This window comes from Canis lupus, chromosome 12, assembly GCF_048164855.1.
Source record: "Canis lupus baileyi chromosome 12, mCanLup2.hap1, whole genome shotgun sequence".
NCBI classification, from domain to species: Eukaryota; Metazoa; Chordata; class Mammalia; order Carnivora; family Canidae; genus Canis; species Canis lupus.
In genome coordinates this window covers 5,764,952-5,789,275 of record NC_132849.1, presented here as the reverse complement: position 1 = coordinate 5,789,275, position 24,324 = coordinate 5,764,952, and the positions used below count along the sequence as shown (strand labels likewise).

At 45.7% G+C, this 24,324-nt stretch overlaps 2 protein-coding genes across 8 annotated transcripts in view; both read right to left on the bottom strand.

Moving 5' to 3' along the window:
* Positions 1-48: 48 nt before the first annotated feature.
* MTMR11 (myotubularin related protein 11) lies at positions 49-8,336 on the bottom strand. 3 transcript variants are annotated; one of them, XM_072769356.1, is made up of 17 exons: positions 8,038-8,336; positions 7,594-7,684; positions 7,031-7,152; positions 6,763-6,823; positions 6,445-6,587; positions 5,658-5,736; positions 5,403-5,538; positions 5,066-5,153; positions 4,830-4,918; positions 4,620-4,744; positions 4,096-4,162; positions 3,788-3,858; positions 3,064-3,230; positions 2,594-2,767; positions 2,161-2,343; positions 1,243-1,536; positions 49-718 (listed from the first exon to the last, which is right to left on the bottom strand). In XM_072769356.1, exons 1-17 carry the CDS (start codon positions 8,101-8,103, stop codon positions 572-574), a joined length of 2,103 nt encoding a protein of 700 aa, XP_072625457.1. In that variant the 5' UTR covers positions 8,104-8,336; the 3' UTR covers positions 49-571. The 3 variants fall into 3 exon arrangements, with proteins under 3 accessions (XP_072625457.1, XP_072625458.1, XP_072625459.1); XM_072769357.1 differs by having other exon boundaries at positions 49-299; XM_072769358.1 differs by having other exon boundaries at positions 582-714.
* A 3,385-nt stretch (positions 8,337-11,721) lies between these two features.
* The window catches only part of OTUD7B (OTU deubiquitinase 7B), a 54,660-nt gene continuing 42,057 nt past the window's right edge, over positions 11,722-24,324 (bottom strand). For all 5 annotated transcript variants that reach the window (XM_072769352.1, XM_072769353.1, XM_072769350.1 and 2 more), the window contains 6 exons: positions 21,397-21,509; positions 19,382-19,509; positions 18,924-19,073; positions 18,220-18,334; positions 16,810-16,894; positions 11,722-15,820 (listed from right to left, as the gene is read on the bottom strand). In XM_072769352.1, the coding sequence (XP_072625453.1) occupies positions 14,612-15,820; positions 16,810-16,894; positions 18,220-18,334; positions 18,924-19,073; positions 19,382-19,509; positions 21,397-21,509 (1,800 nt within the window). In that variant the 3' untranslated portion in view covers positions 11,722-14,611. The remainder of the gene's footprint in view (positions 15,821-16,809; positions 16,895-18,219; positions 18,335-18,923; positions 19,074-19,381; positions 19,510-21,396; positions 21,510-24,324) is intronic.

The window sequence follows — 24,324 nt, the reverse complement described above, 5'->3', positions numbered from 1 at the left end:
GTTTATCATCGCTTTTTTACTTAGGATCTTTTATTCAGACACCAGAGATAATGCCAGCAACTGTACTTTAATGAACTCGTTAAATAGAAATGTCACTACAAAATATACAATTGGGAGAGACAGGATGTGTCCCATACCCACTAGCATACCCATAGAAAACCAGAGGGAAGAAACAGAAATTGGAATTAAGCAGCAAGAGGAGGTGAGAATGAGTTCTGTAGGCCATCTCCTTTGAACTGATGAACAGCATCTCTCATCTCACAGCTTATCGGCTGGGTATCCAGAGGGATGGAATTGCCCTGAAAAGAACAAAGGTAATCGTATTCTGGATTGCTTTTGTTTCTTAATTCCTCAAATCATGAGAAACATATCTCGAGAATGAAACAGGACAGGGCAAGAGTTGGAGAAGGTTAGCACCACCCATCTGCAACAGAAAGGTCAGTGAGCTTGTTGAGGGCTGGAGTGTCAAAAGCTGAGACAGCAAGACCAAGATAAGAAAAATTGGAGGATTAGACAGAACCTTCCCTCACCCCGGACCCCCTCTGCCATGCCCATAAAAAAGACAACAATTTCAACGGGACTGGGAAAGAATGGTATTTGGATCTCTTTTCTTGGAGTGATCCTCAGGAGATACTCTTGGTGTCCATTTCCTTAAAAGCTCCTGAAGATGGGATAGCTCATCCTGGAGGCCAGAGATTGTGGGAGCTGAGAGGCCTTTCTGAGAAGGGGGTGAAGAGAGGCAGAGAGGAATATTATTATAGCTCTAGCTCCCTATTTCTGAGATGTGTCCACTACTTCTGGCATCTTTTTTATTATTATTATAACTGACATACAATGTCCTGTTAGTTTTAGGTGCACATCCTAGTGATTTTTTAATACTTTAATAAAATTTTATAAAATTACACTTTTAAACAATTTTTATACAAAAAAATTGATATTTTTATACATTACAAAGTGATCCCCATAAATCTAGTTCCCATCACCTCTGGCGTCTTTAATTCTCTTTCCCCCTCCAACTATGTTCTAGGCTCTACTTGATCTGAACCACAAGTAGTCTATCCCACACATACACACACACTCCTAAACCTATCCACTGTGATACCAACAGGAATGATAATTCACTCCTCAGTCCCCCCAGCTCCTTGTTTTTCCAGCTCCTAAAAACATCTGGTTTCTCCCAGAACATCTGGTTTAGCAGTCAAGCCCCTTCTCCTACTCCCAATCCCTGTCCTCCCTCCTCACCTGGAACTCAGGCCTTCCCCTCAGGTAGCAGCGTCTCCACAGCTTGATCTGGGGTCCCAGATATCCAGGCAGCAGCAATCCCGGGGGTAAAGGGCAAGCTCCCCAATGTGAGGGGAGCCCCCACTCCTGATCAGCCAGGCTTTCAGAGGAGATAGCAGGTCTAGGGAGCCAACGAGAAGAGACTGCCAGCAGGGAGGGGCTGTCCCGCCAAGGACAGAGCTGATTCAGTGGGGTCAGGGCCCCTCTGGAGAAGAGCCACACAGAATTTGGGGGTCCAGGAACCATGAAGCTTGGCTAAAGGGAAAAAAGAAATCAACTGCAACCTAGAAACCTCTGACTCCCCTTCCCCAAAGGTCAGGAAAGAATGTCTAGCTTCCACCTACTCAAACTGCATTAGTGATCAAACTACAGGCCTTCCCCCATCTACTCTCCTCATAGGCTTCAAACTAAGCATCAGGTCTGATTAAAGTCAATTTTAGGGAAACTTGTAAAATGTGTATAAGAGGGGTGCCTAGGTGGCTCAGTCAGTTAAGCATCCAACTCTTGATATTGGCTCAGGTCATGATCTTAGGGTTGTGAGATCCAGACCCACATGGAGCTCCTCGCTCAATGGGGAGTCTGCCCCCCGCCACCTCGGCTGGCACACACATATGCACGCTCTCTCTCAAATAAATCTTTTTTTTTAAATGTGTGTAAGAGGTAGAAAAACTAATAAAGATGTGGACAAGAAGGATCCCTTCTGTGCTATTCTAGGATTTCTGCTTTCCTGGGGATAGTCAGGGACTCTAAGTAACAGCTACAGAAGTGTGGGGCAGCTTTCCCTAGAGAACTCAGACACTGTGTCTTTCCACTTCTCCCTATCTAGTAGGATGAGCCTATGAAAAAATCAAGGGAATTTAGGAAATGTAGACACTTCACCTGCTGCCTAGGGAGCAAGGAATCCGGGCAGTGTTCCGGGTCATAGCCAGGATTATGGAATTGTAGGATCTGTTCACTGCTATAGCGTAAATCCCAGTCCCAGACAGACAGCTGTGGGTTAGCAGAGTTCCCAGCAGGAGTTTGGGAATACCCTGGGGTATAGATCTGTGTATAGGAGTTGAACTGGACAAAGGAAACAAGAAAAAGGATGGTTAAATAAAAAAATCCTTTTCCCAAGTCTGGAGAGAAATCATGAAAAGCTCACCTCTTCCTTCAGGAATCAGATGTAGGGTTAAAGTCCAGTCATATATTGAATAAGCACCAACTTCCCCTTTTCCCAGCCACAGATCTCACTTTCCATAAATGAAGACTAAACTTGAGAGGCTATTTCTCAAGGAGACAAAAAGACAACTCAAAAATGGAAGTCACTGACCTGTCCACTCTGTTTTCCACGCTCCCAAGGAGTATCTCTCAAAAACGTGAGAGTGTCAGGAACCCTGGCACTGTCATGAAGAGCAAGAAGGAAAAATTCTGAGAATTCAAACTCAGCTGGAAACTGCTGGAGGAGCTGCCAGACGCAATCAACGAAGAGGAGAAACACTGGAGCCTGAGATGAAGGAAAATAAGAGGTTAGAAGGGATTGCAGGCACCTGAGGGGGGAGGATGACAAAATGATGAGGGCCAAGGGACACAGCCAACAGAACTACTAAGATCAGGGAATGGAAATCTGGGTTGAAGATACTAGGGAGTTGTGGTGCCTCATTCATCTAGGTCTCCCTTCAAACTCAATCTCAGGATTCCTCTAACCCAGTTTCACTTCCAATGTATTATACTATATGGTTTTCTCATCCTCTTATATCTTTAGTAATACCTCCCCCCAGCACTCTCCTAAAACAATCTCACCTCTTCACTGGCTCCAGTTACCCCAAGCCGGGTCAGGAAGGGATGTCCAGCTGCCACCCACTCTCGCTGTACTAGTGATTGGAAGCCAAGCAGTGTTCGGGCTTCAGGGACTGAAAGCAGCTGGACGAGTGAAGAGAGGAGGCCATTGAAATCACGATCACCGCGCTCTGGGTGACAAAGAAGGAGAAGGGACAAAGAAGAAGGGGCCAAGAAACTAGAGCAGAAGAAAATGAGAAAAGGAAACGTGGCAAGAAGAAGAGAGGGACACAGAGGGGAAAAGTTTTGCGTAGGTAGGATTGAGAGGACAAATAGAAGTGAAGAGAAAATGAAGGCCTTGAATGATTCAGTTCATAGTCTCCGCCTGGATAGAAATACCCAGCTTCACGTGTAGGAGGGAGAATCATAAATCTCAAACCAGCTTTCACATTGTCCTTCCCACCCCAACCCAGGCACCATCCACTGATGGAAGTACGGGAACAGAAGGCAAAAGAACCTTGTTATTAGGGACCACAAGCTGTAGTAACACTACAGCTAGTAGTAACAATACTACTACTGGGAGGCAGGGTTAGCAGGGAAGGATGAGTTAGGACCTATGGGTAGTTCCTAGTAACAGGAGAGGAAGATACTAGTGCTAGATGTGGACAAGGAAGACTTCTAGGTCTTCCTTCCAGTTGGGTGGGTAAAGGAAAAGAAGGAATGGAGTAGGTTAACCCAATAAACTCACCTTGTAGTACTATAGAGCGAACCCTGGATGTCACTAAGACCGAGATGTCACTGGCCTTTCGAAGACAAGACCTGAGAGTACAGATGAGAAGAGGAGAGGAGAATGATAAGCCTGGAGGAAGGGAGGGATGGGTCATGAAATGGAAAAGAGGCAGACTCCAGAATTCTACCCCTTCTTCTAAGGACAGCAAATAAGAGTCTTCTTGGGAAACCAAAGAGAAGAGTTAATGGAAGGCCATTTAGGAATTCAGGTAAACAGAAGATTGGGAGGATTGAATTATAAATCCTGACCAGAAAATGAGAAAGTACCTGACGTAATCCAACCATCGTGTTCCTTCCAGGGCTGAGAGCCATTTCTCCTCAGCTGCAGATGAATCTGAGAGAGAGTAGAGGGATCAGAAGGACAAAGAGATCAGGAGAACTCAGGATTCAGGATTCAAGGTCTGCAGCCTGAGGGTTAAAAATAAGTTGGGTAATGGTTACCCAAGACTGGGGAAAAAATAAACAGTAACTGTAAATGGCCATGAGGTTACTACAGTTAAGTTGTGGTGATAGTTGTACAACCTTATAAAGGTAATAAAATGCACTGAACACTTAAGATGGGTGAAGAGTGGATTTTATGGTATGTAAATTAGATCTCAATAAAGCTGTTAAAAAAAGTACACTGGGGACAGGACAGGAAGACAGGGAATCAGTGACTCTCTGGGAGATGGGAGTTGAATAGAAAACTATGGATCTTTGGCCTATAAGGTTACTCATATGTAACAGGCAAAAGGGTAAACGAGGTTAGGGTCAGCAGGCCTAGTGGGGGCTGAGATCAGATGTTATCTCACCAGGCAGGCAGAGGGCCCTCAGCTTCAAGTGGGCAAGCTGGACATCTGCAAGAGTAGGCAACTCATCCACAGTGTCCACCAGGACAACATCTGAATGCCCAGCCTGGAGCATTGACTCCACTGCTCTGGAGGGGAAGGAGTCACAACATAAAGGAATGAGTCTGTCCTCACGTTCCAACCCTTGATTCTGCTCATCAAACCTCCCCTCACCTGATATCCTCCTTGTTAGGGTCACTGGCTGTATAGAAGCCACCACAGCGGAGAAGATCACTGCCCCCACGGTGATGCCAAGACAGGCGCTTCAGAGGGTGGGAAGTTAGGATCACTACGGGAGAAACTCCTGGCCCCACATTTTCCTGCCCCAACACTAATCTCCCACCACAATGACCCCCCTGACCTCCCATAACCATCTAATTCTCAACCAGCACCCTGGCCCCCACACTGACCGGTCCACGGCCCTGATGGAAGTGGCCAAATGCTCTCCTGACCTCACTGTCCAGAGTTCGCTTAGGGACCCAGAAGTAACGAGGAAGGCTGTGAAATTGAGTTACAGTCACAGTTTGGCTCAGTGAATTCATTATAATGCAAACCTGTCATTAAAAGGGAGTTGCTTAGGAGAGGATTATTTCTAAACCCAGCAGGTTTAGAGATCTAGGCAGTAAAGGGGAGAGCTCTGTGGATATCCTAAGAGGCTAGAGTTTGTGGGCAGTCCTAGCTTTAGAGGATCTGAGAACTGTGGGGAAATTGAGAGGGCAGTGGGGGTTGGGGTAGATGGGGAATCACCTGGTAGCTACATCGAACCTCTCGTTGACAGTGCTGACCCTCCAGCTCTTGGCCCCCTGCTTTTTCCGCTCAGTCTCCCAGTCTTCTGAGGTCTCCAAGAGGGGAATAGGTGGTTTTCTGGACCCTGAACTCTGGCCTAGGGCAGGAGTGAGGCACAGCAAAGAAGAACCAGAGAGAGTTTCTCAGCTCTTTTGTCTTCAGCTAATCTCTTTCAGATTCTTTACTCATCCCTTACCCTAAAGCATCCTCACTCACCAGCCTTGCTCAGGGGTATCCCTGCATACTGTTGGGCTTGACTGCTCCGAGCTCTGGCTTGGACAATGGCCATGGTCACCTGTGGAGGAAAGGGCATCCTTTTTTTTTTTTTTTTTTTTTTTTTTAAAGATTTTTATTTATTTATTCATGATAGTCACAGAGAGAGAGAGAGAGAGAGGCAGAGACACAGGCAGAGGGAGAAGCAGGCTCCATGCACCGGGGGCCCGATGTGGGATTCGATCCCGGGTCTCCAGGATCGCGCCCTGGGCCAAAGGCAGGCGCCAAACCGCTGCGCCACCCAGGGATCCCTGGAAAGGGCATCCTAACCTTGGGGCTCAAACTAAAGAAGTGAAGAGAAGGAAATGAGACCCATATGTTGCTTAGCTGTCTTAGCCACCAACAGAGAATAGCGAAGACCATCCCTAAGGAAGGGAGCTTCCATAGGTGGTGGGGACTGGGGTCGGGAGAACACATCCAGAACCACAGAATCATAGAATGTCAATTCTGGGAGGAACCTCCAGAACAATCTCATCCAGCCCTCCTTGTTTTTCAAAGGAAGAAACTTGCCCATTGTCACACTCCTGATAATTGGCAGTGCTGGGCTAGAATTCAGGCCCCTTGCTCTCATTAAACTACCCTTTATCCCAGCCTTTTAGACTCTCCTTGAGGAGAGAAGCACAAAAAATGATGAGAGGAGTCCTACAATATAGGGGAGTAGCAGGAATGCCAAGGAGAGGATCCCAAGGCTCTAAAGGGAGGAGTCGTCTTTGGGTTGAAGCCCTCTTACCTGAAAGGCCTGTGGTTCTAGTCCTCCAGCCTCAAAAGCAACTCTGAGCAGCCGGAAGTCTCGGCCATGAATGAGGATCTCCTCAGGGATAAATTTAAGTGGGGACCCTGGACGGAGGAGCTGGACTCTGGACAGGCCATTCACTGAAGTCAAGAGTTAGAAAGCAGTGTAGCCATGGATCAGGGTCCCTCTACAAGGAGGTCTTCCAGCCCATCCCACCCCATCCCTTCTGCCCTCTGAGAATAGAGGAAGGATGAGGAAGGGTGAGCCCCCAGTAAGCATCTTCACCAACACCCTGCCCCCAGCCCCCCCACTCACCAGCTTCTAATCGCCCAATGTTGACCAGGGCAAAATCATATTCACTGCTCAGGGGAGTCTCCTAGAGGAAGCACATGACTGTTGCAAAAGACATCTGAAATCTTACTCATTGTCCTACCTTGGCAATCCCTAACCTCCTGGAGATAAGCCCAATTCACCGTCCCTGATACATTCAAGACAACCCTTTAAGCAGAACTCTCCCTGCCTAAATCCTTCTAGACTCTCCATTTCTCACTAACTGTCCTTTCCATTGCCCTAACCATCTTACCTGACTCCGCTGCCATCCACAAGGCTGGAAGGTGACCCTCACGTTGGTGCAGATCAAGGTTCCAGGCAATTCAGGTTCCAGTCCCTTCCTCACTCCTGGGGCCCATGCTAGGATCTGCTCCCCTACAGAAGAAGGGGCAAAGCCAGGTTATGACTATTCCCAGCATCACCCACAGTGGTATACACCTACTCCTCTGAGACAGGAGGATGTAAAGAGGGAAGATTAAGATCCTCCCCTCACTCCACAGGAACAAAAGCTTAGGAGATCATTTGTATTCATTCACTCTAGAGCCTAGACCAGTGCCTGGCACATAGTTAGTAGGCACTCAAATACTTCTTGAATAAGTAAATAAGAAAAAGGAGTAAAAGAGTCAGGAAAACTAGGCCCATCAAGGTCCATGCTCACAGCCAGCTGACAGAGAAGACAGCAAGTCTCAGATAGAAGCACTTTGAGAGAGCGGAGAAATATACAGATATTGTTGGTCAGGTTCAAGGCAAAGTTTAAGCAGGATGAAATCTGGAAGAGTCTTTGGGGATTGGAAGTATCAAAAGGGATTTTGTTACCTGGGAGGCATCCCGAAGCCAGGTGACTGCTAAGCTGACAACTCCTGGGCTCCAGCATCCCAGTCCTCTGGACGGACTTTGGTCCAGAGAGCTGTGAAGGGTGTAGGGTTAATCCCCAGGCCTCTCCAACCCCTGCATCTGGGATTACCTCAGCAGACTATTGGGGGCCTACACTCAGACGCCCAGGGGAAACTGAGAGTATCGGCTGTGGGGAGCTTAGGACCCAGTTGGCAGACAGTAAAGGGAGGGCCTGGTTAATGGATAATGAGACAATGAACTTGAGACTGAAAAAGACAGACCCAGCTCCATCAGCCAAGTTGATATGGGACACACCCTCCTCCTCCTCTAGCTCCTTTCCTAGCCCCTTCTACCTCCACCTCCTCCTCATTCACACCCTCCTGCCCACAGTGCCCTTCCCTCCCAAGCCAGGTCTCTTCTCCTTACCCCCAGGTCTGGCTCCACCTTCTGGGGGGCGATGTTGAAACTCTGGCCCCGACCCCCCCACCACATTTCTCTGGCTCCATCCGGGGACGGAGCAGTGACGGGTGGGAAACCTTGAAGATGCTCAAGCCCGTTAGGGAGAGGCTGAATCTTGTAGTTTGAGAAGAGAGACGTCAGGGAGAGTGGCTGGGGACAGCGCCAGGGAAAAGATCCTTTGAGGTGCACGGAGTGCGACTAGGGGTCTTTTGAAAGGTGTGTCCAACCCAGCAAGAGGAGGCTCCTCGGAAACTTCAGTCGGCTCTGGGGAGGGCGGGAGAGATGCCCAGCCCCTTAAAGGGGAATACACACAGTTTTGGAAAAGTGGAGGAGCCTAAAAAAGGTGAGGGAAAAGTGGGTATCTGGGGAAAACAAGACCCAGATTCTTTACTCCAATACCAGATCCTGTGCTCTTTCTGCTCACAAGCACTGGAAACTATTTGAGGGGAGCAGTAATACTGAATATTAGCCTGGAATAATTTAGGCTTGTTTTTAAGATTTTATTTATGTATGAGAGAGAGGCAGAGACACAGGCAGAGGGAGAAGCAGGCTCCCTGAGGGGAACCCGATGTGGAACTGGATCCCAGGACCCCGGGATCACGACCCCGAGCCACCCAGGCACCCTTTTTTTTTTTGTCTTCTCAAAGGAGTTGGAGCGGTGGGACCAACGAAAAAGCAGTTCAAGCTTCCTTGCTGCCTCCCCAACACACCTGACAAAAGTAGTAGGAAATGGGACCTCAGGAGATTTTTGCCTGGGGAGGCCCAAGAAATGAGGGAGAGGAGTGAAAGCATCTTGTATTTGCGTCTCCAGAGAGCATGAAACATACTTTGTGTGGAGGGTGTCCTAAGAAAACTGGGAAGAGAAGTTGAAATATCTCCAGGATGCAGACACAGGTACAGGTGTGTTTATGGGCAAGTTCTGGGGTTAGGGGGAGGCCCAAGGAGGACATCTTACCACTTAATCCAACACACACACACACACACACACACACACACACACACCAGTGGGAAACCAAAGCCCATTCCAGGCACATCATCCCTCCCTCCAACCCAGACACCAGATCTCCAAATTAATAATTTAGTTCAGGACCTTCAAAGCTGAGGGCTGGAAACTTCTATTAGTTCAACAGCCCCATGCCCCACCTTCCCCCCTGCCACGAGAGCAGCAGGAGTGAGTGAGGACACTAAGAGGGAAATAAAGGAACTGCAGTCAATGGCACCTGGGTTTGAAGCAAAAATCTGCATTTAGATGCGAAAAAGACAGGAAATGAAATACAAAATAAGGGTTAATGAGCTGCTGTTTTATTAATTTTGAGTCTGTACAGAGGCAGACCTTAGGTGGGGGCCCCAGTTTTCCAAAGTGACACTCAACTCTCTCCTCCCCTCAGCACACACACCCTTCCGGCCTCAGCTTTAAAAGTTCCCCATCTTGGCTGCTACTGTGGAAATAGTGATATTGTGAGACAGGAAGTTAATTTGGAACAAAGAGGCATACACCTGCTAGGAAGGTGGCCCAGAAGCCTTATTCTAGAAGTTGTAAAGCTCCCAAGCACCCCCCCCCCCCCAGGCCCACCTACTTTCCATGGGCTTCAATCTCTTGGAGGAAGAAATACTTCCCAAGGTCTTTTGCAGTAGGAAGAGCCATGTTCCACAGTTTTAAAATCCCATTATCCACTTTCCTTCTCCTCCCCACTACCCTTCATTCAAGAGCTTCATTCTATTCTTTAGTATTTTGAGGTATAGCAGCAGCAGAGGAATCCAAAGAAAAAACATCAGGGGAATGGGGGGGGGGGGGTGGAAGGCAGAAAAAAGTGGGTGACTTGGATCAGCACAGGAATGCAAAGGGGCAGCAGCGAAGGGCTAATAGGAGGACCACCTCCCAGACCCCCCACACCAGTGGAAGTTTTAGTGGATGAAAGGAAGGATGCAGAAGCAAGGGGCCATATCAGATTTTTCCATTTTCAGAATCCCGGTCTGGTTGTAGGTTTGTGCCAAGAGTGAAGGCTACTGGGAGGGGCAGCTGGAGGAGGGAGGTGGAGCTGAGTGACTCACAAGATGAGTCACAGATCCAGTTATAAGCACAGAAAGAGGCCAACGTCCTCCCCACCCCCCCTCTGCTCTCCGGTTACCGTCAGTCCCTCTTTTCTACCACCCCTAACCCACGTGGCCTGCGAAGGGTGGTGGCATGAAGAAAGTCTACGTGAGGGACGTCATAATAAATATTTGGTTAAGCTAAAGTACAGGGGCAAAACACGCTGCAATTTGCAGCTTGGGTAGCTACAAAGTGAGAGACAGCAGTGACTGTGTGTGACTCAATCTGCAATTGAAGGGCCTGGAGGCAAAAAGAAATTAGAAAAATCTGGGGTGCAGGTGATTCCAGGCCAGGAAGGGGCTTCTAATTCTGTCTTATCTGTGTGGGGCACGGACTGCTTGGAGACAGAAGGTGACACAGAGTCCAGATTAACTAGTATCTGAGTAACTCAGGGACGATCATCTCTGAAACCCCTTTATCGGGAAAGACAAAATGTGACTGGAACTTTGGATGTGTGGCTGTTTACAAAGGACTAAGAGTGGCAAAAGCTAGGTTTTTGGAGATCATTCAGAACCAGCTCCATTTTTTCTGCCTCTGTATCACTGCCCAAATACACAATATGAAGTCATTGCTAATTTTTGTTTTATTGGTCTGTGAGCTTTAGTTTCGCTTAAGAGACTGAGCCAGCAGGAGGGAGTACTTCCCCCCCACCAGTCCCTGCACAGCACCGAATTTAACACCATCCCCGCTCCATAAAGAGGCTAAATCTTACAAAAAAAAAAAAGTTTTGATACAATCCTTTTATTTTGTTGATAGAATCCAGTATGAGGGAAAAACTTTTGATTAAATCTTGTAACTCCTAATAAAATGAGTAGAGATCAAGGCAGGAATTTGGAGATCTATTCTATAGTATACTTGCTTCATCAGGGCTGGTGTGAAGAATATTAGGATGGAGGGGTAGCACTGTCTTAAAAGGGGAAAATAAGAACCCCAACTATTTCCCCTCTTCAATAAAATCCCCTGTAGGTACCCCAATGCCCTGGATTAAAGGAACTAAGTGCACTTGTATAAGCCTGAGAGATACCTTCCCTCGGCCAGGATTACAGGATCCGCCTCCCCTCCAACCACATACCCCTCCTTAACCACAGAATTTTGGGTGCACATCATGTACCCCTCCACACCCACCTCCCCAGCACAGTAATTGCATGGGCTTGCCTTTTCCACCCCCTTATCTTCCTAAAATACCACAAACCAACCAGTCTGTTTTCATTTCCCAGGCATTATTCCTTCACCCTCCAGCCCACACAACCCCCTCAAAGAATAAAGCAAAACAGTCTTTACTCATCCCTACAGAAAAACATTCATTGACTTGGGGCCCCTTATCCTTAGAATGGAGGATTTTTTTTTTGAATGCCTCAATAAATAGTTACCTTCCCAAATTAAACAAAAATAATTTTGTTTCTGAATAAAAAGCTATAGGGCCTAAATAAAGTCCTATTTTATCATACTCACCCCTAGACAACCCCCCCCAAATTTCTACCTTTTTTATTTGAAAAGAGGTCAAATAAATTGAGACTGGTTAGTTTATAAGTCAAAATAAAAACAAACATGACACAAGGTTTGTTTTTGTTCATTTGTCCTGTTTTTAAAAACAAAAGCATTAACTAGAATCTAATAACAAATCAAATCCAAATACAGCAGTCCAGCGGAGAATTAAAACTTTCCTGGTTTTATTCTCTGGGAAAACCCCTGGTCTGTTTTCATTCCTATTGGTCCAGGCCAGAATCCTATGCTGGAGATCAGCACCTATGGGAAAGCTAGGTGAGCTGTCCCAGGTGTGAGCTGGAGCCACCTGCAGTTTGGGTGCACTTTGGGGACAGAGGCTCAACAGGTGATGGTTTCACCCGGTGTTGTTCTATCCCCAGAGACAGCGTGAGGTGAGCAAGGCACTCACTTCGGGCACAAAATTTAAGGGGTGCTCCCAAACTCAATAACCAACATACTATTTTAATGCAGAATTTTTTGAAAATCAAAACCAATGTAAAGAATCTACAATGAACTAAGTATCAAAATTGTAAAGATAGGATTCAGCCCCGTGCTTGCTCAATCAGCCTTATTTCCCTTGCCCTTAGTCTCAGTCCTGTTGGATCCTATCTTTAAGATTTTGATATTCTATTCATCATGGATTTTTTTTGCATTGTATTTTAAATATTGCATTAAAATGGTATTTATCTTAACTACTGAGTTTTTCGGTACCCCTTAAAGTTCTGTACAAAAGGGGAGTGCACCTTGTACTAGTCCCAGGCCTGCCCAGAAATATGTACATCCCCTCCTTTGGAATCTGTCTCCTTTGACCTCAGTGCTTCCTTAAAACCACTCTATTTTCAGATAAAAGCCTAAGAATTAATAGCCATAGGAAATGATTAAATCAGTAGACTATCAGATTTGAAAAATGAGTGACTTTCAAGTCTGCTGAAGAGAGAGGAACCTTTCTAAACTGTAAGCAGTTCCAATGAAGAGGATGGTCTTGACAGGATTTGTTACCAGGGGGAACGTGGGATGATGAATTTCCTGACTGGGCAGAAGCAACATATGGCAATTACAGGTCCAACACACACACACACACACACACACACACACACACACACACACACACACAGCAATTACAGGTCCCCAACACACACACACACACACACACACACACACACAACCCACGTTCGGTTTAGAGCAAATGTGGGGATTACATTCCATGAGATAGGTTAGGAGTACATACCTCAAAAGAGAAATCCACACAGAAAAACAGCCCCAATTAACACTCTGGACACTTAAGTACACTTATTCCCCTTCTTCATATGTACCCAGGAGTGTATATAATTGCATAGTTGATTTTTTTTTTCCCCAGAAAAAAAAAAAGAAAGAAAGAAAGCAAAAGGGAAACTGGCCCAGGATAAGTCCTCCAGTTTAAAGCTCTTAGAAATGGTGCTGGTCAGAGTAAAGGCTGTCCAGACTTGTGCTTTGTGCAAAACGCAAAGGAGCTCCCCCTTCTGTGTTAGTAGGCCCATTACCACCCTCTGGGAAAAAAGGTTGTTAGGGAAAGGGGGAAGCCCAAAGACAGATCAGCTCATTGGGAGTAATCTGTGATCTGTGGTTGCAGTTCACTAAAATATATTTCTCTAACTACCTTTTTATAAATTGCCCCTAACCCCTACCCTCATGTTTCAACATTGATCCTATTATCAAAAATATGTCTACTTACAAAGTATTTTTTTGTTATTTTAATAAACTAACCACAGATTAAGGTCAGCTATGGCTTAACAAAAGAAGCCGGGATGTTAAGTTTGTTCTCCAAAAGTAGAGAGGAAGGAGAGAAAGAATCACTTAAATAGGAAAAAAAAAATCATTTTTTAATATGTTTTTCTCACTGGGGTCTTTTTGTTTCTTTTCCTTAAAGAAAAAATAGTCAAACTAAGTTATTTTCTATAGAAACACAGCAGCAGAGGATGGTAGTGCTCTATTTAGGTTTTTGGTTTTGTTTGCAACAGTCTGGCCAAAGGTCTGTCCTGCTCCCACCCTCCCAGGGTGTACTCACACCCCAATGTGTGGTTATTGCTAAGTAGTTACAAAAGATCACCTGTGCACCCACCCACTCACCTGGAGAAGATCCAGCCACATAGCTATTCTTCTCATTACTCTTCCCTTCCCCTGAGGGAATTTTTTTTTTAATAAAATTAAAGTTGTTAAAAAAAAAATCACAACCTTAGCTGAGCTCAGCCCTCAAAAAGGATGAGGAAAAGATAGGGGGCAATCAGCAATTTCCTCTCGAACTAGAACAGATGACAGATGGCTGTTGAGAAAGAAATCAAACTTGAGAGGAAAAGGATTCCCCTATGAAGTTCTTCCCTTTCCCATCTCAAACTGATTTAAGCTAACAAGCACCCATGAGAACACATTACTGCCTTGTCTTTCCAGATCTTGAGGAGGAAGAATTTATCCAACCCTAATTTCTACCTTAATTCATATCAATAGCAAATCTAATTCCCCAGTTTCCCTCCACATTCCCAACTCCACCATCATGTGCTTTGTTTCCAACCTACAGGAACTTTGGTCTATTTTTTTTTTTTTATTGACTGAGAACCTCCTTTGCCTGCTCCTACCCCCCACTTCTGCCCACCTCCCCTCCCCCACACACTAAACCTTCCCCTCATTTCCCTTAGGTCCTTGGGTGTACCCAAGCAGTGATGAGACAGAATCACCATCTTTCCCCCTTGGACCTCCTGGGTCCCATCAAGATGGACAAAGGACTAGTGCAGCCCTCCAGGCACCATCGGCCGGACCTGCTCTTGCCAGCCTGGCAGCTCGCTAGCGCGCACACACACTTAAAAGTTTCTAGCCAGGCTCCTGCCAACATTACTGCATTTGCCCCATGTGCATGGGGGCTGGGTCTTGATGAGCCAATTAGTTGAGCTTAACTCTCTTTGTTTAGCCCCCGTGCCCTCCAAGGTTCTCCCACTAGAACCTGTGCACCAGCAGCTCCCCACCCGGTTCACGCTCCCTCCTCCTCAGTTCTTCCCTGTAACAGCAGGAGCAGAAGTTGTTTGTCTCAGGGTGTCCATAGAAGCTGCAGTTCGGTTGTTTGCACTTGGTCTGGGTTGGAGGAAGCCCCCACGGACCTCCAGCCCATCCATCTGGCTCAGGGGGCTCTCTGTAGCCATTGCTATAGGAATCAGCCACTCGGAAGGGGGGTGGTAACAATGCACCCCTGTGAACACCATCCTTGGAGTGACTGCCTGGCTCCAGAGAAGGGACGCAGTCCTGATGGGGGTAGGGTCGCCCTGGAGGGCACTGTCTGGGGAAAGTGGCATATGGCGGCAGGCCCCCCCCACAAGGACCCCCTGCGACCTGCCTCCGGGGTTCCTGGCAATGGACTCCAGCCCCAGCAGGCCGAGGGATAGTAAAGCCCCCAGGGTAGCCAGCAGAGAATGCCACAGCCTTGGACTCCACTAGAGGGGCAGTCGGCAACTCCTCCCCGCCATCTGGCTCTGGCTTTTTGGCTGGAGGAGGCCCACTCCCCACCCCTCCATTCAGGATCTTCCTCTCTGCCTCCTTCTGCTTCTGCTCTGCCAGGAATCTCTCCTCGGCATCAGAAAGGTAGCGCTGGATCATCTCCTCCTGATACTGATGACGGTGACCCATCTTCAGGGTTCCAACAAAAATAAATTTCCCCTCCCCTTGCATTGCAATCCTCATAATGCTCAAGCTCTGCATCACTTCCTGGCTATACTTGCTCCCTCCATTACCAACAGACTCAGCTGCAGGCTTCTCGGAGACAGGCCCATCTCCAGCCGCCTCCTCCTTGCTACCCTTCCAGCTCTTCAGCGAGTTCTTTTTCTTCTTGTCCAGGGTCTCGGTGCCACTGCTTAACCCTGAGCCCGCGCCTGCCGCTCCAGGCTTGGAGCCCTTGCTATGCATCAGGCCTCCCATGTTCTTCTTGAGTTTGCTGCCCAAGGTTTTGCCAAAGCTGCCCAGTTTGTTAGCCACAGAATCTGCTCTCTTCTTGTCTTTCTCCCGACCTCTCTTTGACTTCTCTTTCCGCTTGCTGCCCTCATTGCTCGTGGAACTGCTGCCAACAGACTCCTTGTCTGATTCCCCGGACTCGGGAGTGGACCGGGGCTCATCTCCAGCTGAGGCTGTGGGGGACTCAGGTTGTGCCAGGGGAGCCTGGAGGACATAAGCATAGTATTAATGGTTGTCCCACTGGGCTGAGTTGAGGGAAGGGCCCAGGGACCTCTAGGCCATCTGTCTGGCTCACGGCTCATGGGGCTTGCTGCAGGGTGGCTACAGGAATTAGCCATGTGGAAAAGGGCTGATTACACCCCTATGTCCTCCAACCCTGGAGTGCCTGCCTGGTTCTAGCAAAGGGCTCTGTCATGGTGGGGAAAGGTCACTCGACGGGGGGCACTGTCCTTCCCCAGCCCGTCAGCTCTCCCATGGACCGAGGAAAGATAGAATCTAATATCTGACTTTTATCTCAGCCTCTGCAATCAGATTCCCTTCTGTAATACGGAGATATCAAAATGAAGCCCGCTGCTCCTTCTAGAGCAATGAGCAACTATACAATACATGGCCTCTGGGTAAGGAGGAAGAATATTCCATAGATACTAGGGTATCCTTTCTTAGAAATTTCTCTGTGCCAGATTCCGCCCAAAATTAATCTCAAGAAAGTGGAACCATTCTTCAGTCCCTCAGCTTTCAGACATCCAGCACTGGAGTCTGTCAGTTTGCCCTTGTTCCTGCGTTCCTGTTCTATGGAGAATGATGACATCCTCAGAATCTACCAGATCAGGATCTCCTTAAGCTATACTGTTTCCTCTGGTAACCTCCACAGAGGTCTACATATACAAGGGTCGGGACAAAGTACAACCATGTCAAGTTCACCAAAAAGTCTATAAAACTTTTCTTGAAGAATGCATACTAGTATCGCCAAGTAGAGCTTGGCTGGAGAGGAGCTGTGGAAAGTGGAGGGCACCAGCAGGTAAAAAAGACAGGAAAAAGTGTCTTCTAGAACTTATCTGACATTTTCCCGTTATTCCTAACCTTGAATCATCAGCTACCACTCAAAAGAGACTCAGGGACCACTACCAGATCACCTTGTTCTCCCTGTTGCTGAAAATGAGGATGTTCAAGGGCGGGGTCGGAGAAGTCCTCACCTGTGCATCAGTGGACACTGGGATCCACTTCACATTCATGTAGCCATGCAGCAGATGCAATTTGACCTCTAGGGACAGGATTACACTGTGAACAGGAGGAAAAAAAGAATTGAAAACATACCGTGACCTTTAAAAAGCAAAGCGTGTGATCCAGTTGGAAGGTAGGACGGGAAAGGGCTTTGTGGCTCAGGACTCAGACAAGGTTGGGTCTAAATTATAGCTCCACCCATTAATACTAGGTTTTTATGACCTTGAGGCAAGTCACTTCACCCTCCCTAAAATTCAGTTGGGGTTGATAATGGGTATAGATAATATCTACCCTCTAGGGTTGTTGTGAAGATTAAAATAGTATTGGAAAGGACCCAGCATAATGTCTGGAAAATAGGAAATACTTACTGAATAGTAGCCATTATTGTGGCTGGTGTAAATATCATTAAGTGGTGTAAATTTTATTAATAATAAAATAATATTATTTTGATATTTAGGTGAGAAGTTATTTTATTTTTTTATAATAAATTTATTTTTTATTGGTGTTCAATTTACCAACATACAGAATAACACCCAGTGCTCATCCCGTCAAGTGCCTCCCTCAGTGCCCGTCACCCATTCACCCCCACTCCCCGCCCTCCTCCCCTTCCACCACCTCTAGTTCGTTTCCCAGAGTTAGGAGTCTTTATGTCCTGTCTCCCTTTCTGATATTTCCAACACATGAGAACTTATTTTATTTTATTTATTTATTTATTTATTTATTTATTTATTTATTTATTTATTTTTGAGAACTTATTTTAAAAGACAGTCTAAACTCTGAGTTTTAATCAAACCCTCTCAATTGGATCTCAGTGTCAGGAGCCCAAAGAAGGAAACATTGGATAAGAGTTAAGGGAGGAGCTTTTACATTCATACCCTCTTTGTAGGAAGCTGTGGAGGGCACAGGCTAAAAAGTAAACCTGCTTTGGGAGGTGATAGGGAGGGGGGCTAGCAGAAAGAATGAGTTTTCCTTGCTATTTAAATTCAGAAAGGCAACAATCCAAAGCAAACTAACTATTTTGGTCAGTTATGTAAAAACCCCTCTCATGGAGTGCGTGGCTGGCTCAGTCAATAGAACATGCAACTCTTGGTCTCCAGGTTGAGTTCGAGCCCCATGTTGATGTACAGATTACTTAAAAAATAAGATCTTAAATAAATGTTTAAATAAAAAATAAAAACTTTCTCACTTGGGCTGGGAGAAAAAGCAGCTGTGTGTTGCAAGAATCCTGGTGCCCAACCTGTCCCCCACCTTCTCCATCTTCCCCAAAACACCAGAGCTAGGATGTGGCTGTCTTGCCTCTGAACTGAGGAAAAGCCCCTGGGGAAACGGATGCTATATGTGGAAGAGATGCCTAGCAGGTGAGAAGGCTAGGCCTGCCTCACCTGGCCAATCGGACGTTGTCATTGTCATCTTTGCCCCATTCCCAGCCCTTTCCAGGGTCCACAGCAAAATGCAAGGGCAGCAGCTTATGCTCTGAATCTGTAAGTGGGATCACAGCTGGGGAGGAAGAAACATATCATCAAGGAGTCTCTTTGAGGAGAGAGGAAGGCAACTGAACACAAACTGACTTCACTAAACAGGAGGCTGAATCATCTCACAGGCCTCGAACTGAGTTCACCCCTCAGTTTTCAAGTGTGAATTATGCTGGTATTAAAAACAAACAGACTGGTTTTCCCTTACTAGCCAACACACAATTTAGGCCTCTAATCTCCATGACTCTCCACCAGCCAGTCAAATGCATGCTCATCATGTGCTTGCCAGTTAACATGGATTCAAGGAATTCAAAGTCATTATTATGACAAGTACTTGGAAGGTTCTATGACCTTAAGACATACACTCTTTACTCCAGAGCAGGCAAATACAGGCAGGCTACTATGTTTTTCCCCAAAGCTCTTTGTCAAATGTATTTATGTTTAATTTAAACACGCTGGTTTATCTTTAGCTTAGTAAAACAGTATCAGTGTGCACTGTCTGGGCTTGCATGTCACTTAAGTCTTCCCTCCTACGCTCTCTCCCATTTCAGTTTTTCCAAAAGAAAACAAAGCAGACCAAAAGATACCACAGACACCAACACTGTATTCAGCACCTTGTTCCTTGGCATTCTCCTTCTGCTCCATGGACACAAGTGCAGAAAAGTGGGCCTGATCATAGGCGAGCACCAGAGGGGAGCGGTGACACTGGCTGGCTGGGACCTCCAAGGGCAGATAGATTCCCCCAAAGGGAATAGGGGCAAATGCTGCAACAAACCACAAAGACTGTTATTCAGGAGGTGTTCTTGCCTAGAGGGCAATCCCCACGCCCCACTCTACCACATGAGTTCCCTCATTTCAATTCACTCTAACCCCTAATTAGTCATTCATTCCTAAGAAGCCTCATCAATTAACCCCAACTCCTTTGCTCTGGATCCGTTGAGAACTTCACATTGTTCTAATGTATACCTTGTTTCTCCCCATAGGTCCATATAGCCCTTTCCACTCCTCCTCTCTGGACTTCGCCCAAGGCTCTGCGAACAGAAGGCGCACAGGGCAGTGAGAACTGACTCACCTTCCCCACCAGAGTCCCTCAGCATGGTGTCAGCCACAACGACTATGGGCCTCCTGAGCACATGGGCGAGGACAAACACATGGAATTCTTCTAGGCTCTCATAGACAGGCTCCTCTGGACTCTCCACCCTAGAAGGAGTACAAGGGGAGTGGTGGAGGGGAGGGGTTACAAAACGAAACAAGATACCCCTGAAGACCAGTTCCGTAAAGAGGAAAAAGAGGAATATCCTTTTCTTGCTTTCTAAACTTAAGGCTGTCACAGACAGAGCTGATCATTTCATGCTACCGTGGCTGTTTCTCTTCCCGTTTCAGAGATGGGGAAATACAAGAAGAGAGATCTAAAGGCCCTCGAGGTAAAGCAGTGTTAGGAATCTGGAGGTAATCCCCCTGCTAAAACCAATCGTGTTCAAGTCTTCCCCAATTTGCTTTATCCTGTAGCTCAGTGCACAACTGTGGAGCCTTTCTTTACCCACCACAACTACCCAGACAACACATGCATCATAGTTGACAAAAGAAAAGAATAAAAATTCCTCTTCCTATGTTCCCTTAAATGAAGAAGAGCATCTCACCTTCACCATATCTACCTAGTAGCCTAATCAGAACTCTGTGAAATATTTACTCTTCTTTATCTCTCATCTTCAATTAATCACCTGGCTTAACCGATTCCATCTCCCAGCTGTCTCTTGTATCTATCTCCTCCAGTCTGTCTGCAATCCACCACTCTTGTTCACACCCATGCCCTCTCTCCTGAATTACTACAACCCAGTCTCACTGCCCTCCACTTCACTGCCCGCTCTGCTAGCAGTGTGCTCAAATACATAAATTTGCTCCTATCACTCATATACACACAATTCAGGGGCTTCCTGACCCCTGAAGCCAGGTTCGTCAACGCTAGGCACTTGGTACAAATGCAGATTTCTGGGCCATAGCTCAGTCCAACTCAACTGAACTTCCTCAGGGTGGAGATCCCCAGATCTGCACATTAACAAACCTCCCAGATTATTTTTATGTACAATCAAGTCTGGATAGGTTATAATTTTTAACTTCGTGTTAAAGAAAATGTCAAAATTTTAAACATTCAAAACTAGGAAGAGTATTATACCTAAACTCTCATATATCCATCACCCAGCCTCAATAATTTAAAACATACAGGCAATGTCATTTCACCTAGACCTTGATCTATTTCCCTATCAGTCCCCACCCTTGCCCCAGCCTACCACATCAGATGATTTTGAATCAAATCCTAGACATCATATCATCCATAAACGTTTCAATTTCTATCTCTAAAAATAAAGGACTCCTTTTAAAAACAACCACTCAACCGTTAATACCACACTTTAAAAAAATTTAACAGTAATTAAACATGTAGTCATTGTTCACATTTCCCCAACTGTCTTATAAATATCCATACATTCCCACTAGTTGATTTGTCTAAGTGTCTTTAAACTTAGGTTCCCTCTCCCTTTTTATTTTCCTTGCAATGTATTTATTGAGAAAACTGAACTGTCTGTCCCATAGTTTCTCAAAGTCTGGACAGGATATGATTTTAATTCCTTAGCATGATACAACAGAAACCGCAGCATGGCACACAAAACTCTTGTTACCCAGCCTCATCTATCACTCTATACCACGTACTCTGTATTTTGGCAGTGGTAAACTGCTTATAGTTCCTAGAACATACCATGCTGTCACATACTTCTGTGCCCTTGCCATGGCCTCTCTTTCCTTTTTTTTTAATTTTTATTTTAATATTTTATTTTTTTATTCATGAGAGACACAGAGAGAGAGAGGCAGAGACACAGGCAGAGGGAGAAGCAGGCTCCATGCAGGGAGCCCGACGTGGGACTCGATCCTGGGTCTCCAGGATCACACCCTGAGCTGAAGGCTGATGCTCAACCACTGAGCCACCCAGGCATCCCTCTCTCTTTCCTTCCAACATCCTCTTAGCATGAAGTTTTTTGGACACTAAGGACTCAGGAAAGATGAGTTCCTACTCCCTCACTTAGCCATACTTACCCACCACAGTTGGCTCCATTGGTACCTAGATGCATGCGGGGTTCACTCGAGGCAAGCTTGATCAGCTCATTCCATTCCTTCTGCCATTCATCTTCTGTGTAAACCAGCCCTGACTGTGTAAAAGACAGGCAGGGGAGATCAAGCAGTCAGAGGCTAGGTTCACGGGCAGTAGCTATCCCAACTCACTCACACTGGCCCACTCCCTATTCTCTTAGCATTGTGCTTACAATGTGTACTACAAAGTCAAATCTCTTCTCCCTCTCTTAGTCAAAGTCCACAAAAGAAAAGTCTATGACCTCTCTCACACTTCTTTTTCTTCCATTCTTTTCTGACTCATTTCAGTTCAGCTTCTGTCTCTGTCCACCAGCCTGCCCCCCTTTGCCCCACATACAGCACCTTACCTACCTAACTCTGCAAAGGACAATGACCTTTTAATTGCAAATTCAGTGGACTCTTTGGTTCTTGTCTTTCTTAGTCTTCATGTCGCATTTCAACTCCTTGTTAAATTTCCTTCTCTTTCAGCTTCTGCAACACTACTTTCTCTTATCTCTCTCAACTCTGTCCACTCTAGCAATATTGGTATTATGTCAACAATATTAGCAGCTTTGGTTCCTTCTGGGTGATCTCATCTACTGCCATCTATATGCTCAGGACTCTAAAATTTCCCTCTCCATCCCAGACCTCCTCTTAATTTCTAGACTATATTCACATCCACCTGCATACTGAAGATTGCCACCTGCTCATGACTGCCTCAAACTACAGTCAAAATGGAACTCCTACCTCTTCCAAAACCCACTCTATTTCCTGTATTCCTGCCTTAGTGAATAGCACTGAATATCACCCAAACACCTAAGCTAGAAACGAGGGAGTTAACAGAGACTTCTCTCCTTTTGCCCACCCCACACCTGGATTCCTTAGTCAATAACTATTAAGCATGCCTATTGCAATGGACCCTTAATTGGTTTTACTACTTCTAGTCATGCATTCTTCTGATCCATTTTCTACAGTGTTACCAGAAAGGTTTTTCTAAAATTAAAATCTGATGTTTGCTCCCTGCTACAAATGATTTTAAGAACCATCATGACCTGGGGCACCTGGGTGGCTCAGTAAGCTAAGCGTTTGCCTTCTGTTCAGGTCATGATCCCAGATCCTGGGATTGAGCCCCACATCGGGCTCCCTGCTCAACAGGGAGTCTGCTTCTCCTTCTGCCCCTCTCTACCTCTTGCTCATGCTCACTCTCTCTCTCTCTCAAATAAATAAAATCTTAAGAAAAAAAAAAAAGAACCATCATGACCTATTATAGTTCAAAATACTTCAGTGTAGCACACAAAGTCCACTTCCTGGCCCCTACCCACCTCTCTAATACATAATTTAACTAGCAGTAGTTCCTTGAATGTACTGCATTGCTTTATACTTGACCTTTTGTCTAGCTTATTCCTTCTGCTTGGAGCAGCCTACTTCCTAGCCACTTGGTGAACGATTTCTCAACTGTCAGGAGAGAACTCAAATATCTTCTCTAAGGCTTTCCTAAATCTTCCTGGTAGACTCACTCCTTCCTTTGTGCCCTCCCTTCTAATCTACTATACAAACTTCATCACAGAAGGAACAACCTGTTACTTTGGTACAATTACATATTTACATGTCCATCACCTACTACTCTTAAGGGCCAGAACCATGTTCTAGGCAATATGCTAGTGCCTAAGATGTGATCAGTAATCAATACATGCTGAGTGAAACTATAATTTTTATCAAAGAAATGGGAGAAGTGGTACAAGCAATTTAAAAATATCATTTGTCTTTAGGATATATATGATAATTTGGGAGATAAGTCTATTGTTATTAATTATACTTGCCTTACATTAGTATTTAAAGGAGTTTATACTGCTTAAACATACTGACAGAGTAAAAGAATTAAACTGGAAACATGAGGGGTGTGAGGAACAAATTTAAGAATTAAAGAGCTGTTATCAGCAACATTTTACTTTAATAACTAAAAATTACAAAGCTATGTTCTCTTTGTAAAATACTGTAATAAAGTTTTTCAATTAAAAATAAAAAGAACAATGCACAGGCAATATGTACTGACTGGGTGCTTTGGTCAGTCTTTTTCTCACCTATTTCAGCTTCCTGTTTTCATACATGCAGCCACTAGGTGGCGGACCCATTCAGCCTTACTGGAAAATGTCCTTACTGGTTAGAGTTTTTTTTTTTTTTTTTAAGTTTATTTAAACAATCTCTACACCCAACATAGGACTCAAACTCACCACCCTGAGGTCAAGGGCTGCATGCTCTACCTACTGAACTAGCCAGGCGGCCCATCTTTATTGGGCTTGACCACCAATTTCAACACAAAACAAGGAGGCCTGGGAAATCAAAACCAATTTAGTTTGTGTGGTGTTCGGTCTTGATTAAAAGAAGCCCCCCAGTCCTCCTTGCCTCCCTCCATTCCCATGCCCAAGGTGCAGTATGATGCTATAAATAGTCTCAATTAAAACAACTCTTTAGGCCACATTTCCAGTATGGAACTTTTTATGTACTGGGCAAAAGGAGTAAGATGTTGCTCCTTTGTTAGCCACTATTCTCTATGCATACATTTCCACTGGAGACCCTGGGGAGGAACATGTGGCTGACCAAGAACATAATTTGGGTATTTCTGGGTCTCCCAGCTAAACCCATCACAATATAATCCCACCCTTAAAATACCTACAATAGCTTAATAGCGGGACTTGGCCATACCTATTCTCTGACTGTTGCTGTAACTTCTACTAATAGCTAAATGCTCTAGTTTGAATGCTTTTCTGGACTCTGGAGTGGTCAAATATAAGGTTCAGGTATGATGTGAATTCAGTGGCGAAGAAGGCAAACTTTAGGTTGGCTCTAGCTCAGGCAAAAGAAGCCCTCCACAAGTGCCTGCTCAGTTCACTAGGG

Bases quoted from the DNA above. Each gene is read 5' to 3' on its own strand.
- MTMR11 (XM_072769356.1), bottom strand. From the start codon at position 8,103: ATGTGGTGGGGGGGTCGGGGCCAGAGTTTCAACATCGCCCCCCAGAAG. The intron at 1,537-2,160 runs GTGAAGTGTCTA...TTTTCCCTTTAG, and splicing joins CCTTGCTCCCTAGGCAGCAG to CCAAGCTTCATGGTTCCTGG. The intron at 719-1,242 runs GTGAGGAGGGAG...CCCCCTTCTCAG, and splicing joins GGGGAAGGCCTGAGTTCCAG to AAAGGCCTCTCAGCTCCCAC.